This window comes from Gobio gobio (assembly GCF_949357685.1).
Source record: "Gobio gobio genome assembly, chromosome: 11".
Taxonomy (NCBI): Eukaryota; Metazoa; Chordata; class Actinopteri; order Cypriniformes; family Gobionidae; genus Gobio; species Gobio gobio.
Window position 1 is genome coordinate 27,072,766 of NC_137104.1, and position 19,214 is coordinate 27,091,979.

General features: G+C 37.1%; 1 protein-coding gene across 8 annotated transcripts in view; it reads right to left on the reverse strand.

The window, feature by feature from the left end:
* The window catches only part of phactr4a (phosphatase and actin regulator 4a), a 96,775-nt gene that overhangs the window by 31,391 nt on the left and 46,170 nt on the right, over nt 1-19,214 (reverse strand). For 2 of the 8 annotated variants that reach the window (XM_079830061.1, XM_079830059.1), the window contains exon 1: nt 4,904-5,430. The exons of 4 other annotated variants lie outside the window; for them this stretch is intronic. In XM_079830061.1, the coding sequence (XP_079686187.1) occupies nt 4,904-4,958 (55 nt within the window). In that variant the 5' untranslated portion in view covers nt 4,959-5,430. Of the gene's footprint in view, nt 1-4,903; nt 5,431-19,214 lie in introns of those variants that run through there. 2 more of the 8 variants (XM_079830065.1, XM_079830063.1) reach the window with 1 other exon arrangement.

The window sequence follows — 19,214 nt, forward strand, 5'->3', positions numbered from 1 at the left end:
AACAATGTGGCTTGTTGTCATGGCACCACGACCTTGATAAAATGGGATAATAAAGTAATCAAAGTGAACGTCACAATCAGAGCACAGGCCACAACATACCCAACAACCCAAAGCACTGATCTTCACCTGACACACAAACACTACCTGACACACAAACACACACACACACATACACACACACACACACACACCTCAATCAACGCTTCTATGAAGCACTGCCTCAGACTCAATGAGCTCTTTGTTTCAGGAAGGTTGCACATTCCTCTCATATCAGTGACAAACGTGAGAATCGGATCAGAGTCAACTGTCCTGAAATCACTGAGCGTAATATACTGCTATGTTAATGGTAGAGGACTTCACACAAGGACATCAAGAACACTGTAGTGAATAAACACAGAAGTCAAAAGTCAGTGAACGAGAGAAGTGAACAAGCTTGTAAAATGATCAAACATTAAGTGAGAGGAAACTAGTGGAGAGTACTATACAAACAGAAGATTCACGGCAACACCTTAAAACAACATGACAAGTCATCAAAAGGTGAAAAACTGGTGGTTATTTGAGCCCTAATAATACGATTTTGGTCACACTTTAGATTATAATCCAATTCTCACTAACTATGACTTTTGCCTCCATAAACTACAAGGTACTGCTTATTAATAGTTATTTATGGTAGCTGTGAAGTTTAGGAATTGAGTAGGATTAAAGGGATAGTTCACCCAATGCTCACCCTCAAGTTGAACAACTTCAGCGTGACTAAATATTGACAGAATTTTCATTTTTGGGTGAACGATCCCTTTAAGAGCTGTAGAATATGGTAATGCAGAATAAGCCAAAGTGTAACCAAGATTTTTTAAAAAGAAGTCTCACCAAGGTTGCATTTATTTGCTCAAAAATACATTACGAACAGTAATTGTGTGAAATATTATTGCAATTTAAAGAAGTGTAATTTGATCTTGTGATGGCAAAGCTGAATTTTCAGCATCATTACTCCCATTTTCAGAGTCACATGACCATACAGAAGTCATTCTTATATGCTGATTTGCAGCTCTAGAAACATTTTTATTATATAGAGTGAAAACATCGGTTCTGCTTAATATTTTTGGAAACCATGATATGATTCAGGATATTTTGATGAATAGGAAACTCAAAAGAACAGCACTTATTTGAAATAGAATACGGTCACTTTTGATTCATTTTAGATTTGTTCCGATTCCGATTCGGAAATATCACCGACACCACAACTAATTCTGGTATCGGTATCGGCGAGTACTTGAACCCATGTACCGATACGATACCCTTTTCTTAAACAACACCTAGTTATTATGACCGCAAGCTTTGCCTAACCGCTGCACGGTTCTTCTTTCCTGCTCGTGAAGTTGTGCTGTGTTGCAATAAGCAACCCCTGTTTAGAGCAGCGAAGAAGAAGAAATGAAAACGCGTTAGCGTTGTCTATGTTTAGTAGTGGTTAGTAGTATGTCCGCTGTTTAGCAGTATTTCGTCTCTGTGTGGATGGCGGGCGCCCGCGCTCGCTATCTTTGTAATCTCTGCCATGTGTCACTATCAAGCGGCAACCTCCCCCAGTTTCTCTACGTCCATATTCAGTCTATGGTCACTATATGAGGACACGAACACATAAACTGTCACTTCATGAGAATTTACGGTTTCATTTGAGAAAACTGTCATATAATGAACACAGACACAGATATATCTTCACGGCAACCCGTCAAAATAAAAGTTTGGTTTAATTTTTTTTTAATTGACAGGATATATCAGGCTACTGTTGTACAGTAGATTTAGCTACGTCTCTACTACTAATAATAATAATGCCTAGATGGTTGCTTATTTTTCACTTGTTTTGTTGTAAAGAGATTATATTAATATTACTGTCAAATGCATGTCAGATAATAAAAATACTGTAATAAATACAGTAGTTCACTGTATGTATTTGTTCATGTTTTATTAAGGGATAAGTCTGAAGCACACCATAAAATAATTCTAGCAATTCACACAGGGCTAGTAGTATATATATATAGGCTACAGATACACACCCAGGTATCAGATAAGTACTCGGTATCGGCCGATACCCTGAGCCCAGGTATCGGAATCGGTATTTGGAAGGGAAAAAGGGTATCGGAACATCTCTAATTAATTTGAAGCATTATTGATAAATACTAAAGCTAATTTACTTTAAAATTAAATAATAAAATCTTTCTGACCCCAAACTTTTGAATAGTAGTGTACAATCAAACAAAAATATAAAATAGACAGATAAAATTACATTTAATTGTAATTAAAAAAAAGTATTATAATACGGTAATTTTACTGATGGATGTATTTTTATGAATATATTTAGAAAGAAATACAAGCATGCTGCATTCTATGAAACCCTTTAAAAGCATTATGTAAAACTGTGCATATTATGCAATGATAAACATTTCAAACAGAAGAATATTACATTTTCACATGACCTCAGTTTAACTGTGTGAGGGCTGCTCTCAAATGCATCAATTTGCATCAATTCAAATCAATTTGTGTAATATGTCCGTTTTTGTCAATCCCATCAAAAATAAGAAAAAAACCTTTATCTTCAGTTAAAGCCAATATATGTAATTATTCACAGACAGCTTGATTTTGCGGAGCTTTTATTATGCCGAATTTAAAACAGCTACCACGTTGGGTCCGGAGCGGACACTATTTCACAGGGGGCCAGGATTTCTCATGACACCGGTCATTATGTGAGTGTGTTGAAAGTTATGTTATAATGCTACTCTGTGCATTGGCTCGGCGGCTACTATGAGACACTTGTTGCACACAGTAAGCTAGATCGATCGAAGCTAGATTCCATTTTGCATGAAAGCGCGTCCTGACAGTCTATGTAATGCTGTGTTAACACCGAATGCAAATAGAGCGTCAAATTCACGTCTATCGCTTCTAGATGGACGCTTGAACATTTTGAATCCATTCGCATTTCCACAGCGAATTGGACGCAAGTATAAATTGAGCATTTGACTCTGCCTTTTTTCTAGCCAAGAAATCTAGACTCACCCTAGCGGCAGCAAATCTAATTTGCAGCCAGGGTAGTCTGGCAACTCTCCGTTGGCTTGCGAGCTGGAAAAAATAAACTCTGGTCAGCCCATTCACAACGTGTATAGAGTCGGTGGGACGGCAGAGTTGCGGCGGTTCCGCGTGCGAACAGAACGCAGTAGAGAGGGAGACAATTAATATTTGCTGCAAAAACATTCATTTAGCTGAAATATCTGCTGTTGGACGCTAAATTTAGGTTTAAAAGTCATTAAATTCAAGTATTTTATGAGAGTAGTAAATGTAAAGAGATTACAGTGTGTAATTGAATATAATTGTAAGACATTTCTTATAGCCTCTTTACAGGATAAAAAAATGACAGTAGCAGTTACTGTGTCCATAGCGAATATGTGTGTGTTCCTGCAGAACATTCCTCTAATCTGGTAACACTGAATTTGTGTTTTTTTTTTAGTTTTTGTTTTACTTTAACATCATTTTAATGTAGGGATTTAAACTGTCCTTTTGCTTAGTAACTTTTTTTTGCACATAGCAGACATACTCAATATTAACCATGTTTTTATTATAGTATAACCATGTTTTTTGGTGTATTGATTACCATTTGTATAACCACACAAATACCATAGTTAAACTATGCAAAATGGTTATTTTTTTGGTTACCATGAAATAACTACAATAACCCTGTTATTCATTTATTTAAATGTTTTGTTTGTTTGTTTTATTTGTTGTAAAACCATGGTTTATTTTTGTATGGGTAGATATATTCACTATGTATGTTTTTATAGCACTCAGCTGACATGATTGTTTGAAGGACAGCAATGTGTGGATGTGGTTTTTTTTCAATAAAAAAATAGGTATTTTTTCTGATTAATCGAAAAATAATCAACCAACTAATCGATTATCAAAATAATCGTTAGTTGTAGCCCTAAATTGCTTATTTCTCTGGATTTAAACATTCTTGGAAACATCTGGGATAATGCAAGTGCACAAATCAACAAAATATATAACATTGTTCTAGTGGTTTTTGGATATTTTAAACCAAAAATCTTACATATTGTGCCTTTAATTCAATACACATTTATATACATTTAAATGTCCATGCACCATATATACACTATAAAAAGCAGAAACAACTACGCTATTCAGAAAATAAGACCTCCTTTCACAACAAATTTGAGCAAATCATTCATGAAAACGATGCATTCCATGCATTTATGTAAAAATAGTTTTATGAATGAGGATCAGAGCCTTTGTTTGTATGTGTTGTCTTAAAGCACGTAGTAAAGGAAGGGCAAGGCTGCATGTTGGGTTCGACCTCGTAATGCAGCGATTATTTCAGGGTTGGAAAACAGTATCAACAACAAACCACATGAGTCAACTTGAATCAATAGACAGCACAAACAGGCTTTCTCCTTTAACACTGCTGCACACAACTCATGGTCATACATGATTAAAAAGATGCAATATAGAGACTGCTATAGAGAGCTTCAGTCAGTTACAGTGAAGCACGTTCTTATATCATCGCATAAGGTCTAAACCGAGAGGAAGCGTGCTTGACAGAAACATGAGAATGTCCGATTGCACAATCGCCAGATTCCATCAGCGTACATTCACCCAACCTGCCCCTGCCTGTCTCTTACTCTTTCCTTCATGTGAAACAAGCGTACACCTGCAATAATTCAGACTAGTAAAGTTGCCATCTGTGACTAAACAGACTATGCATAAGCAGTAAGCAATAACATCCCATCGCCTCCAGCATAAAAAGCAAAACAGGTCTTGCTTGGCTTACAAACAAACCATAAAAAAATAAATAAAAAAAAAACATACAATCTGAATCGCCATACAATCTGAATGTGTGACTCACCTGTTATGTAGGCATGATTTGGGTTTAAAGTCTGAGTACTTGCTCCCTGTCCCATAATCTTGCCCTGTACCCCCAAGTCCCGTGTGCCCCGTCCTCTGCCTGTCCCGGGGCCCGCGGCAGGGAGGGCAAAACACAGTTCCACTATTCTCTGCGAGCAGGTACTCTCGCTCTGTAATCCTAGATGTTCGCGCTCGTGCTCGCCGGTTCGTCCCTCCTTCTTATTTCACAACTTCTGTTTTGGTGGTTTGCTTGCTCTCAGTCAACAACACTCATGAAGGTCCCTCCCTCTCAGTAGCCGTGACTTCATAAATAACATAAGCTGCTTGTCTGAAGTATGTCAGCTGGTAAGGATGCCAATCATTCCCGATGGCAGATTTTTCGGAGCTGATGTTCACAGAGGGAAACTCTGGAGGGACCAGAGGAGGTCGGAGCCAGTCTTTACCTCTGTTGCTACACACCTTCATTTCCCAAAATGCATTAGACAGTGCAGTCAGTGTAACCCGAGAGCGGCTGAAACCTGAGCAGGGGCGAGGTGGAGCCCTTGACTGGCAGGAAGTGACATCATAGAAGGCCCAAATTACAGTGAGTGAGACAGATAGTGAGTTGGTGGCACAGGCTGATTATTTATGTGTGTGTGAGCATGAAATGAAGACCGTTCACAGTATACTTTGATGCTGAGCACCTAGGCGTAACCAAAGTGGGAGGGAAAATTCCAGACAATTATGCTGATAAGAACTTAATACATTAAGAAATACAGTGTTGTAATGTGGTCGGTATAGTCTTATTCTCCTCCACTGCTCAGTATCATCTAATAAGAATATGCAAACCTGTACTTTACATGGGGTGAATGTAAATGTTTTTTTTTCGTTTTCGCTCTGATCAAGAACATAAGAGAATTGCATTTAGTGAAGTAAATTTGTAAAAATTAATTTAAAAAAAATTCAGATGAGTGTGTACCTTCACATTATCTTCATGGATAATAACTAACTTAACTTTTTTCAGAACAATTATTGCAATGATTTTCAATATACTGGTGTGTCTGTAATTTTAGTGAATGTAAGTGAAAGTCATTTCTCCTCAAGTTCACACCATACAGTGTGAAACGTAACCATGCAAATGTGGTTCATCACATTAACTAGACCAATAATTATATCTACTGTTTACGGAAGCCATAAGGCCATGCATTATTTTATTCTTTCTTGCTTTCTCATGGTCTCAACATACCAAAATAGTTGTTTTCTCATGATCAACAAATCAAAAGCAAACAAATCGCTTTTTTCTGAGCAGAAACTTTTTTTTCCTCCGATTTCAGAGTTCAGAAGTCTTCTTTCCAAAAGGTTATAGGTTAGAATGAAATAATAGGATAGTTAATAATGTTCTTTTTATAATGGGAGTTCATTGCACTAATACGTTTTGAAAATAACAATAAAAATCATATCAAAATCACTGCTGTTGCTTATCAAAAACACTGATTGAAAACAATTTTCAATTTATTTTAGCTCCATGGATTCAACACACTTTATCTATTTTTTTAAGAAATAATTGAATTCAGCAAGGAAGCATAAATTTGATCAAAAAGTAACGCCATTTATAATATTATAAAAGATTAAAATTTCATATAAATACTGTTCTTATGAACTTCCTATTCAAAGAATCCTGAAAAAACAACAGATAGAAACAGTAATATTGTGAATTATTAATACAAATAAATAAAGCCTTGGTGAGTATAAGAGATTTCTTTTAAAAACATTAAAACATAAGTACCAACTCCAAATTTTTTAACGGAATGTATGTTGACAATAAAAAAAAATAAAAAAAAAACATAAATCAAAAAGAACTAGGTTTTATCCTCATGTAAATCCCTCTGGAAAAGGGAGTTCTCCACACAGGACATGATGTGGCTAGTGTTATCGTTACGTGTGGGAGTCTGGGATCAGACAGATGGAGCACTGAGAGGAGGAGAGAAAAGCAAGACTGGCTGTGTTTAGTGCCAGTCAGAGCCAGGTTTTCCAGTGACACACACACACACACACACACATACACACGCTGTGTTTGGATAAACTCACTTAAGCTGTCAGGAGACAAAAGCCAGACAAGTGTTGAATGAACCAAGATAGACAAAACTGGTTCATTAAACAGGATACAACTTAATGTTGGACATTAAATGCTCTTAGTTTATATAAACCATTTTTTAAATATCTATTAAAGATTTACTGCAAAAATTTCCCACAATCAGTTTGAACTTAAAAAGGGATACATTTATATTATTATTTAAATTCATAATTTGTCCCCCTGTAGTCAATAGTTTTATCCCTTAAAACTCATCTTTGATCACCAAAATTACATATTTAACCTTTTTTTTCCTGTGAACAAAATTATTCATGCCTTAAAATAGCTTGAATGTAACACCCTTGCTTCATTGGGTGTATATGCGAATATATATATATATATATATATATATATTTAGTAGATGCGGTATGTGGATGTATACATATACAAGTATATACATTAATATGCTAATTAGCCCCACCTCCACTCACTCACACCAGCTAACTTTATGAAGCGACGAGAATAGTTTATGTGCGCAAAAAGCCCTAAATAACGACTTCTATAGTGATGACCGATTTCAAAACACTGCATCATGACGCTTCGAAGCGTTATGAATCGAATCATGATTGTCAAACCGCCAAACTGCTGAAATAACGAGACTTTGGTGATCCAAACCGCTCAATCGACTCACTGATTCATAACGCTTCAAAGCTTTCATGATGCAGTGTTTTGAAATCGGTCATCACTATACAAGTCGTTATTTAGGCTTTTTTTGCGCACAAAAGCTATTCTCGTCGCTTCATAAAGTTATTGTAGAACCACTAGGGCTGTAACGATTTGCCCAAAAATAAAAACCTCGATTAATTGAACATTTTACCTCGATTACGATGAATGAACGATTATTTAGCTTTTTCAGTTTTTTTTTTTTTTTTGCCCTCATAAAGGTTTTTGAGTAAGTTCACTGATAAGGTTTGTACTGTAAATATGTTCTACATATTTATATATAGAACAGGTGGATTTTTTTTTCTAATGAAAAAGTGCAATACTTGAAGGAAACGGATCACTTTCAGCAGTTGTTGTCTATGGGGCAGATATCTGCTTGTTGTACATCAGATACAGATAAATTAGCACAGTAGGCCTACATTACATTTATCTGAATGCATTAATGAGAGAGTGATTGTGTGTGTGAATTACTCATACCGTCTCTATTCATTATGAAGCTGTGGTTTGTACTTCAAAGGTATTAAAATATATGACTATAACGGTTGAGTTTCTAAGCTACTTTACTGACTTTACTTTAGTCACAGGACGGCGTTGAGACTGCGTTTCTGCGCGCGATCTTCACGTGATGTGCGAGCTTCTGTCTGAGTGTTCGTTTGTCACAATATATCAGGCATTAGTTCAACATAATACACATCTGATGGCCGAAACTTTAATGTTCAAACTGGCAGGGCTTAAACCACATACAAATTACAAGCTTTGTGAGGACGCAGGTGAAAGAGGTCTGTCTTAGGGGCGCGCGGGTTGTCAAAGACGCGAGACAGCTCGGCTCTCTGTGTCACAGAAAAAAGCTGAGCACTGAACGGATACGTTTTCCATATTGTTGTTTTTGAATAGTGCAGAATCGCTTTAAATGTTGAAACTGGCAAGCCTTTAAACGCATGTACTTGACAAACTTTATGAGCACGAAAGTGAAAGCGATCTGGCTTCAGGGCTTGCGCGCGCCGTCCGTCTGTGTGCGCGCGTCAGCGGTAGGCTATATGAAGAACGGCAATTAACTTACCTGTATAAACTGCGTAAAACATGCAGTTACTATAGTGATTCTGGGCATCTATAAACACAGATAACCTGCATCTCTGTGTGCCTGCAAACTGCACTTGATGTGACTGACGGGGCGGAGTCACGTGAAAACCAAAAATAACCGACATGGGAAAAATACGTCGGTTAGAGGTTCTGAATGTCGGTTTCGGTTATTTTTCGATTAATCGTACAGCCCTAAGAACCACTGTAGTGAGATGGACTTTGTAACGACGTCTTTAGAACCTTTTATGGGTCTTGAGAGTGTAAAGTGCATTGTGTCAATGGAAGCCTTTCTGAGCCATCGGATTTCAGCTAAAATATCTTCATTTGTGTTCTGAAGATGAACGGAGGTCTTACGGGTGTCGTACGACATGAGGGTAAGTAATTAATGACAGAATTTTCATTTTTGGGTGAACTAACCCGTTAACTTAGTTTGTTCAATCTAATAAAAAAATCACTAAGTTAGCATCACTCTGGTTCTTTCAACAAAAAGCCAATAGTATTTCTCCATTGGCTTTTGGATTATTGCAGAATATAAGCCCTGTGACCAACAAAAGTTAATGATTGTTTTGTTCCTAATAATCTTCACAAATGGAAGCCTAAATACAATCGCCAGAAGTAAAAAGCCACAGCTAAGCTACACCACGGTCTTATTACTTCACCACCACTAAGAGAACTTCAGAAAACAATCTTTATTTAAACAAACACCATTTTTAACAAGGTTATGCTGTGCTCTTTTTGTGATATTTTTGGTAATTCTGACTGAATTATATATAATATACAGTATGTATAGTTGCATTATATCTGGTTCTACAGTTACAAAAACTGTAACTGTAAAGCAGATACAGGCTGACAGTACACATTTCCACTGGATCACCAGCAAAAGCCAAATGACTTACACTATAGTGCCATCTGAAGGACAGAGTGCGTTATTGAAATCCAATTCAAATAATTCAACTATAAAACAATTCATCCAAACATTAAAATCATTAACCTGAAAGCACAAATCTACCATGAGACTTTTTTTAACCTTTGGAACAAAAATTAATTAGTAAAATTCAAGGTGGTCATATTTGCAAGTCCCCGTGGCAGCAATTTTGGGAATTCAAATCAAGCAATCAGGACATCATGAAATCTAAAAAAAAAACAGCTTTGCCACAGTGACTCACATTTAAATAACATAAATCAGCAACAAAAATCTAATCTGTCCCATTAATTTTTGAATCTTAATTTTAAATCATTGACTCTAATATGACTTTAATGTGAAAACACATTAAAAAAAATATTGACCAATTGTCCTTGCAATTAATTGGGAAACCAGAGGTTTTCTTTTACCTAAAAGTAATTTGAATTATAGATTTGAAAAGTCTTGGACACATTTAGTCAGTCTTAACAATCTTAACTGCTATGAATTTTGAAAATGTTCTGCTGTTTTCAAGGTAACATTTAGATTAAAATTAAGTTGCAGTAACGTACGGCTCCATACAGTGTAAATTGGCATTAAATGGCTATATTGTACTAGTACTTTTTTAGCATTTCCAAGATTTTATTTCCAGCTAAAACAACTATATTGCAATATATAAAAGTACCTTTGATATACAATGACTGGGACTGTGATGCAGAAAACTCTGAATTGCTTTGGCTAGTTATTCTTTTGATACACTGATGTGAGGCTTTAGATGCATTCAGTTCATTGTGCTGCTCGACTGCTGACTCACTGTAGAAACTGACCAGCGAAACTGTCGAGGGTAAGAAAGGTGGAGCGTTCAAAAACATCAACACATGATGGGGTGAATTCCAAATGGTATTTTTGAGCAAAATATACAAACGATTGTGTTCTAGAGGAAGTAAATTGGCTTTTAAGCTTCCACACCATTAACAAATTTCCATGTCCTTTCCAATAATTTGTGATCAGGAGATAAGGATTTGTAAAGATCATTTTGCTTCAAACCAGTTCTCTAACGAGTCAGACTGATTTGTAAACCTGTGTGACTTATTTAAAAGATGATTGAATGAACAATTTGCTCAAAAATTTGATATCATGGACATGTAAGAAAGTCTTTGCAAGAGCAATAGCTAGTTATTGAACATTTTTAGATCAGAACATAAATAGAAAAATCTATATTTGTAATAAAACTGTTTGACTTTTTCAGATCTAGAAAACAATCTTAAAGTGTCCCTATTATGGATTTTTGAAAATTTTGAAAGTTTCATGTAGTGTGTAACATAGTTCTAAGTGAATGAAAACATCTTGCAAAGTTTTACATCTGAAAGTGCTCCGTATATAAAGTTATTGTCTCTCAAAGTAAGAGTCGACTGAGTCAATTAAACGAATCGTTTTTCAAACGAATCGCAATCCGTTTCGTTGTGACGTCAAGATTAAACATTTGCATATTGCACGTCCACTTATTGCGCGCGCAGACACCAGGGAAAACTTGAACCACCTCAAACACTGCAGCGGATACTGGATAGTATCACGTCGAGAAGACGCTGTGCTCTACAATGTGTTTATTGCGTTTCATATTGTGTAAGTATCTGGCTAACCGGCTAACTCACGTTATTACTGTCTTACTGAAATACTACTGTAAATCAGCAGTGGGCTGCAGTATTACCTAAACTGTGTCTATTAAAGGGGTGGTAAAACACGATTTCACTTTTCTAACTTTAGCTAGTGTGTAATGTTGCTGTTTGAGCATAAACAACATCTGCAAAGTTACAACGTTCAAAGTTTAAAGCAAAGGGAGATATTTGCTTTTAAAGAAATCAATTTCTAAGGACTACAGCAAACGGCCGGTAGGGACTACTAGACATTCCTCCAGGGTTGCTGACATCACCAGTCCCAATATTTACATAAACCCCTCCTCCGGGAATATTAAATAAGGGGGGGGGGGGTATTTTGTATTGCTGTGGGGAAGAGGTGTTGTGGTATAGTTAGTAGGCTGGAGTGTTGTTGCCGCAATGCCGACGAAACGCTGTTGTTTTCATCCGGATTGCAGGTCCACTTTGTTCAGCCTTCCAAGGGACGGGGGTGCGTTGCAGTGCATTTAACATACAACATGTTATATGCATGCGTGTATGAGACAGAGGGGAACACGGTTGCATCTGCAGCAGATATATGCTGCCCATCATAAATCAAAGCACGAGACAGACAGGGTCGGAGGAAAAGACCGGAAAATGTGACATAATGGACAATATTCGTCTGTATTTGCAATACACAAGCCGCGGTTCAGCTACGCGAGACAAACACTGCCAGTGTGAATGCACAACGGGCGCGCGCGGCTCCCGCTGCACATTTCACGGAGGAAAGCTTCCACAATCTTTGCGAGTTCAATGCAGGATTCGCACAACGGCTTGTCCTGAAAAATAGATTTAAAAACAGAAGCCGTTTACGGGCCACAACCTGTAAGTATGATTTATTTTTCGTCGATGTGTTTTCCTGTAATAGTTCGTATTGTTAATTGTACGTTGTAGCAAGGAAGTAAACAAATGACAACGCTGTTTGGCTCTGCAAACCAGTTTGTTAAATGCTCATTCATACTTAACGTTATCCAACGAACACCTAACGTTACAAACTTTTTTAAAATCTCAACAGCGAACTTTGAATTTGTGTAAATTATTCGTTGATTAGAGCTTTTATGTATTGTTTATCTACAGGCATGCTAAACATGGTTCTGTGTTTGATTTGGCTACTATAGTAAAGCCAATGTTTAATATGATCATCACTGTGATAACATTAAATGACATGAAACACAATCCAGTCTCTTTTTGGTAAATGCAAGTTTATGTATGATCAATAATACAAAAGTATAAGTGAAAGGTATAATAAGCTATACATGAAATAAAGCAAACAATTCAGTCAAACATTAAAAGTCAGTGCTAGTAGGCTAACGTTACAACTGTAACGTACAGTTATAGCCTAAAAATAATGAAACTTCACTTTGCCCTCAGCCTAAACGATTTGCCAGGGAACAAATTATAGATCCATGAGACCAAAGATCGCCCATTACAATACGAATTATAGCTCGAGACACATCACAGAGACATCAGAGCCAGCGGCAGACGTCAGAAGGACTGGCCGAGGAAAGGTTGCCCTCGCCGGCGTTGACAAGCGCTGACCGCCGCTGATCCGCTGGAGCTCACAACTCCGAAAAAAACAGATAAAATTTTCAAATAGGCACTCTTTATATAAATAAACCACAGATTTGAGCTTTAAACAACTATATTATCGACTGAAAAAGTCTTAAAACTACGTTTTGTCACACATTAACAGTAGATTTTAACAAAAAAAGACGTGTAAACAGAGCCCATGTCAGCCATTTCTCAACGAGACGAGCCGGCTGGCAGAAACCCCGCCCATGACGCGAATTCGCGTCTGTTGTGCAGTGAATGTCACACGCGATTCGCGTGATGTTCAAGCGTCCACCTTCGCGCGATTCGCGTCCGGTGTGAACGCCACATTACTCTTGAGGACTGAACAGGTTGAACAGGTTCTGCTCGATCATCTTCACTAAAATTGTAGGGGTCCAATTCGGGCTCAAATTTGTATGGCTTTATTGACGCCATTGTTTCTAATACTACCAAAGCACAGACTACCGGTAAAGGTAAGGGGCGTGACATTTCCGAAAAACGTGCACTAGGCGGTTAGCGAATCACAACACACTGGGCCAGCTAACCAATCTGAGCCCACTGCGTATTTTTGAGGGACCGGCTTCATACAACCTGGAAAGCATCAGACCGTTTTTAAAAGGAGGGACAGAACAGTGTAGAATAAAGGTCAAATATATGAAAAATAATGATATTTTTTTTTTAAACGAAGCATGAACACATGTTACAGGGCACCCCACAAACACAATCAAGCCTTCGAAAGAATGTGTTTTACCACCCCTTTAATGCAGATTGTCTTTCATTCTTACGGCTTTGAGTAAAGATAAAGGATGGAGCAAGATTTGTTTTGCAAACTTTAATGTTACATCAGTCATTCACGTTAGTGCTCAGCTAACGTATGCGCTGTTATCGATACAGTTCCCGCATGTGCACCGAAATGAATTTTAGAAACCTGATGATGTGTCTTTTACCTGGCATATGAGTCAAAATCTGCTAAGGAGTAGTTACATGTGACTGTACAACTACCATCTTTTATTGGACATTTTTATTGGCCTTTTTTAAACAACCAAGAAGATAGTGATCAAACTACATTTTATAAAAATCACCTGTCAAGTAGGCATGTGCCGGTATCAAATTTTCATGTTGCGGTTAATTGCTGAAGCTTTTATCGCGGTATACGGTATTATCACGATATTGAAATTCGTTGCAAAAAAGTGTTGTCATACTATAACAGGTTTAAAGACTCTTATAACAAAAATAACCAAACATTTAAATAGAATAAAGCAATACACAAAAATGTATAAAGTAAACAAATATTTAAAACAGATGTAAGTGCTAAAGAATCATAAAGAACAATAGGTAACACTTTACAATAAGGTCTCGCTAGTTAATGCATTAACATTAACAAAGAGCGAATAGCTACATTTTTACAGTTATTATTCTTTGATAATGTTAGTTAAAAAAGTAACTGTTAGTGTTATCTCAGGTCCATTAAATAATACAGTTACAACTTTTGATTTTAATGTGTTATTATTTTGCTGAAATTTACATTTAACTAAGATTAATAAATGCTTTAGAATAATTTTTCATTGTCAGTTTGTTAATGAATTAACTAATGTTAAATAATAGAGCCTTATTGTAAAGTGTGTGACTGAACAACAATCAGAACATATTCAAACAATATCTAGGGCATGTAAATTAGTCCAGATTAAAATATAAAATGTTTAAGTTTGAAAATGAATAGCCTTAAGTCTTTAAGTATTAAGTATTAGGTTATGTGATGAGCACATAGGACGAGCACTGAATCGTTTTGTTTACGAGGGTTACCGGGGAAACGGCTGCATTTCTGCTGTTCCACGTCCTCTGCTGTCAGAAAGTGAATGTGTTTTCATTCAGTGCGTCTCCTCTCCGCCATGTGCTCGGCTCATGCACGGTTTATTTACATCAGTGCGTGTTCCATTTTGACGTATTGCTCACTTTAAACGATTGATGGGTATTCTTAATATGCATTCTAAAAATCTGAATAATTCGTAAGAAATAATTATTCACGGTATTTTGAAGTGCCCACGATAACAATTTTCTGCATGTTCATTATTGCGGTATATCGTATTACCGTATACCGGCACATGTCTACTGTCAAGTAAATAATATACACTATATTGCCAAAAGTTTTGGGACGCCTGCCTTTACACATACCTGCAAATTAACTTTAATGACATCCTATTCTTAATCAGTAGGGTTTAATATGGAACTGGCTCACCCTTTGCAGCTATAACAGCTTCAACTCTTCTGGGAAGGCTTTCCACAAGGTTTAGGAGTGTGTTTATGAGAATTTTTGACCATTCTTCTAGAAGCACATTTGTGAGGTCAGGCACTGATGTTGGACGAGAAGGCCTGGCTTGAAGACTCTGCTCTAATTCATCCCAAATGTGTTCTATCAGGTTGAGGTCAGGACTCTGTGCAGGCCAGTCAAGTTCCTCCAAACCAAACTCACTTATCCATGTCTTTATGGACCTTGCTTTGTGCACGGGTGCACAGTCATGTTGGAACAGGAAAGGCGCCATCCCTAAACTGTTCCCACAAAGTTGGGAGCATGACATTGTCCAAAATGTCTTGGTATGCTGAATCTTTAAGAGTTCCTTTCACTGGAACTAAGGAGCCAAGCCCAACACCTGAAAAAACAACCCCACATCATAATCCCCCTTCCACCAAACTTTACACTTGGCACAATGCAGTCAGGCAAGTACCCTTATCATGGCAACCGCCAAACCCAGACTCGTCCATCAGATTGCCAGACAGAGAAGCATGATTGGTCACTCCAGAGAACACGTCTCCACTGCTCTAGAGTCCAGTGGCGGCATGCTTTACACCACTGTATCCAACGCTTTGCATTACACTTGGTGCAGCTGCTCTGCCATGGTAACCCATTCCATGAATCTCTCGACACATTGTTCTTGTTCTAATCTGAAGGCCACATAAAGTTTGGAGGTCTGTAGCTATTGCTATTGAGTGAATTGACAGACTTTGTGGCTGAGATACTGTTTTTCCCAATTGCTTTCACTTTGTTATAATGCCACTAACAGTTAACCGAGGAATATTTAGTAGTGAGGAAATTTCACTAGTGGACTTATTGCAGAGATGGCAACTTATCACGGTATCACGCTTAAACTCACTGAGCTCATGAGAGCGACCCATTTTTTCACAAATGTTTGTATTTTTTCACAAAAGTCATCTGCATGCCTAGGTGCTTGATTTGATATACCTGTGGCCATTGAAGAATTTGGAACACCTGAATTCGATGATTCAGGTCATTGATTAATAAATATATTCAATATATTTAAACCAGGAATGTCAGAATCAAAATCAGAATGCATAGTTTGTGCATAAAAAAAGATGTGCTGGAGAATAAATGTTCTAAATGTTTTTTGCGTAGTTCATATACTTATTTTACAGAATGAAGTTTATTTTGTTGCTTGAATAAATTATGTTACTTAGAGACTGACATGTTAGGCTTGTTACATTCGGCTGTCGCAAAACTTTTGAAAATCAAGCTGTTTTTTTTTTTTTTACCAGGAAAGGAGTGGTTTCGATGCACAAATATTTTATTTAAACCAATGAAAATGCAGATCCTGTTGGAAATAGTGAATACTTACTTTTTAAAACTGTTGTTCCATTATTACCCCTTAGCAGATTTTGACTCATATACAAGAACTATCAAGACAAACTAGGGCTGTAATCTCCCAGTCGATTAGTCGATTTTTAGTCGATACGTTCTGGCTCGACCTAAATTCTGATTGGTCAATTTTTTGCCGCATTCATTTCTTTCGTTTGGCCGTGTTCATTTCATCAGTTTGGCCGTGTTCATTTCATCAGGTGGAAAGCACTAATTGCTAATGGGGGTGTTTTCAGAGCACCCCTGTTTCACAGGTCTTCAGAACACCCCCCTTGTTTTAACTTATTTTGGATTAGCCCAACCCGCTGGAGAAGAGGAACAGATTGAAGTAGGCCCTACGCTACTTTGCTGTATAGGCCTATTATTTATTTAATTGTGAGCGCGTTTTCCTAGTCCGTCCTCTTCTACCATGTCAACAAAGACATCGGCAGTGTGGCAGCATTTTTTTTTAATAGAAAATGGGAAAAAAGTCGAATGCAAATTTTGCAAGCAACAGTTTGCATATCACAGCTCGACAACAAACATGTCATATCACCTAAAAACGGAAAGCTAACTTGTCTGCGTTAGGTTGCCCCGTCTGTTTTGAATTGCCTCGTCCCTTTTATTATTGTGCAAACTGCAAATTTATTTCTAGTATTATTTATTGGATTTGGGCAATTTATTATTTTATTTTTTATTTGGAGCCTAATTCGCAATGCACTGTTTGTATTAGTTTTGAGCCTATGCTTTATTTTTCAGTTATGCACTTTATTTAGTTTCTGCTCTTGATCTGGCTTGTTTAATAAATATTCCTTTTTTATTAAAGTGGACGTGCCTTTTGTGTTTAAGAGTAAAAGATTTAAGTTGATAGTCTATTCGTGTCTCAGCCGCGAAGCTGATCCTATGTTCAAGCTGCACAGAGCGGCTGAAATGATCGTGTCTGTCAGTTATTATAATAGCCTACATATGACAAAAACAATTGTCTAAATTATGTTGCATATTCCTCAAAAGTTCTTGTGATGATATCACTAGTTGACAACATAGTAGCCTACTATATTTTCGGAAATCATTGGGTATGATATTGCGAAGGTGCACGTGATGCACCGCTGTCAGAGCCGACAGACTCGTGTGTCGGACTCATTTCAGTGCAAAATAATTAGGTCAAAAACTAGGGATGCTCCGATCGATCGGTCGGAGATCGGTATCGGCCGATAATCATATTTTATAACTGATCGGGACTCACTAAACTTGGCAGATCTCACGAACCGATCGCAGTTTGATGACGTCATCGCGTGAGGGTGTACATGACACGTGGGGTAGGTAGTATCAAATATTCAAACTAGAGCTTTGGAGGCAGAAGTGGAGAAGGGTTCCATGTGAACAGCAGTTGAACACCGGTCAGTCGGTCCTAAGGGATGGGCGAACGCCGTTCGGAAGTATCGATATACAGTAGTTTGATACGAACACATCTGAAAAATAGCGTAGTATGCAGAATGAGCTGATGCAGGGAAAGTGCATGATACAATTTGTCCTAAACATGACACATGCTTTATATTAAGGGCTTTAAAATAACTGGTAAGATATTGTTAACACGTATAGTTTAAAGCAGCTTGCCCTGTCAGACGCTCAGAGATACTTGTGCTGACAGACAGATCAATACCTGCGGTGTTTCATGCGTTTGAAATGGGGTGCTTTCCTCAGTGCAAAACTTAAATTTCACAGGGATATTCTCCATCTGTAAATGTTAAAAAGTCATGCAAATATGTCCATTTTGCTGTCAGGAGACGACGAGCCTTCTGCATGTGAATCTCCGCTAAAATTCAGACTTCCGCGAGCGCCGCCGCGCGCATCCGCGCCAAACAGAGGGAGCGCTATAAGATAGGAAGGCGATAATTCTGACTAAAGTTTACATATTTCTAAAATATTTGTTGTTGGACAATAAATGTGCCATATGTAGAATTTTAAACCTACAAGTATGTATATTTTTATGAAAGTGACCATTATAATTGGGTAATCAAATATAGGCTAATATGCTTTTGTTTTTATTTTCATTTTTAGTTCAGTGAATTAAAAAACAAAATTATTAATACATCCCTGCATTACATTCACTGTATTTTTTTATAGCCTTCAATATCAACATTGTTTTTAGGACATCATTGGAAAGGATGTGAAATAAAATTATTATTCAAATAAATACAGATTTTTTTTAATCCAAATAATACATTACAATAATTACATTACAGTACATAATTACCATACAAATTTAACAAAAATATAATAAAGGCAACATCTATAGGTTTTTTTATTTTTTTTTAATCTGAAAAAAGGGCTTACAAATCAGTGAAGCATTGGAATTGGAATCGGTATCGGCCGATCACCATGACAAGAAATCGGTACTCGGTATCGGCAGCAAAAATCCTGATCGGAGCATCCCTATCAAAAACTATTAAATATACTGCAAATATCCTACTAGTTTTTATGTTTATTTATAATTCATTTAGGCAGACAACAAGGCTACCAAGTAGGTAGGCCTACTGCGCACAGTGCGCAGCTAATTAATTTAACCTTTTTTTTCCCTAACGTCATTTTTAGTCGATTTTTAGTCGAAAATTTCAGGACTCCAGTCGACCAAGATTTTCTTTGGTTGATTACAGCCCAAAGACAAACTATTAATTTTAAAAAAAAAACTGTATTGTTGGTCTGCTT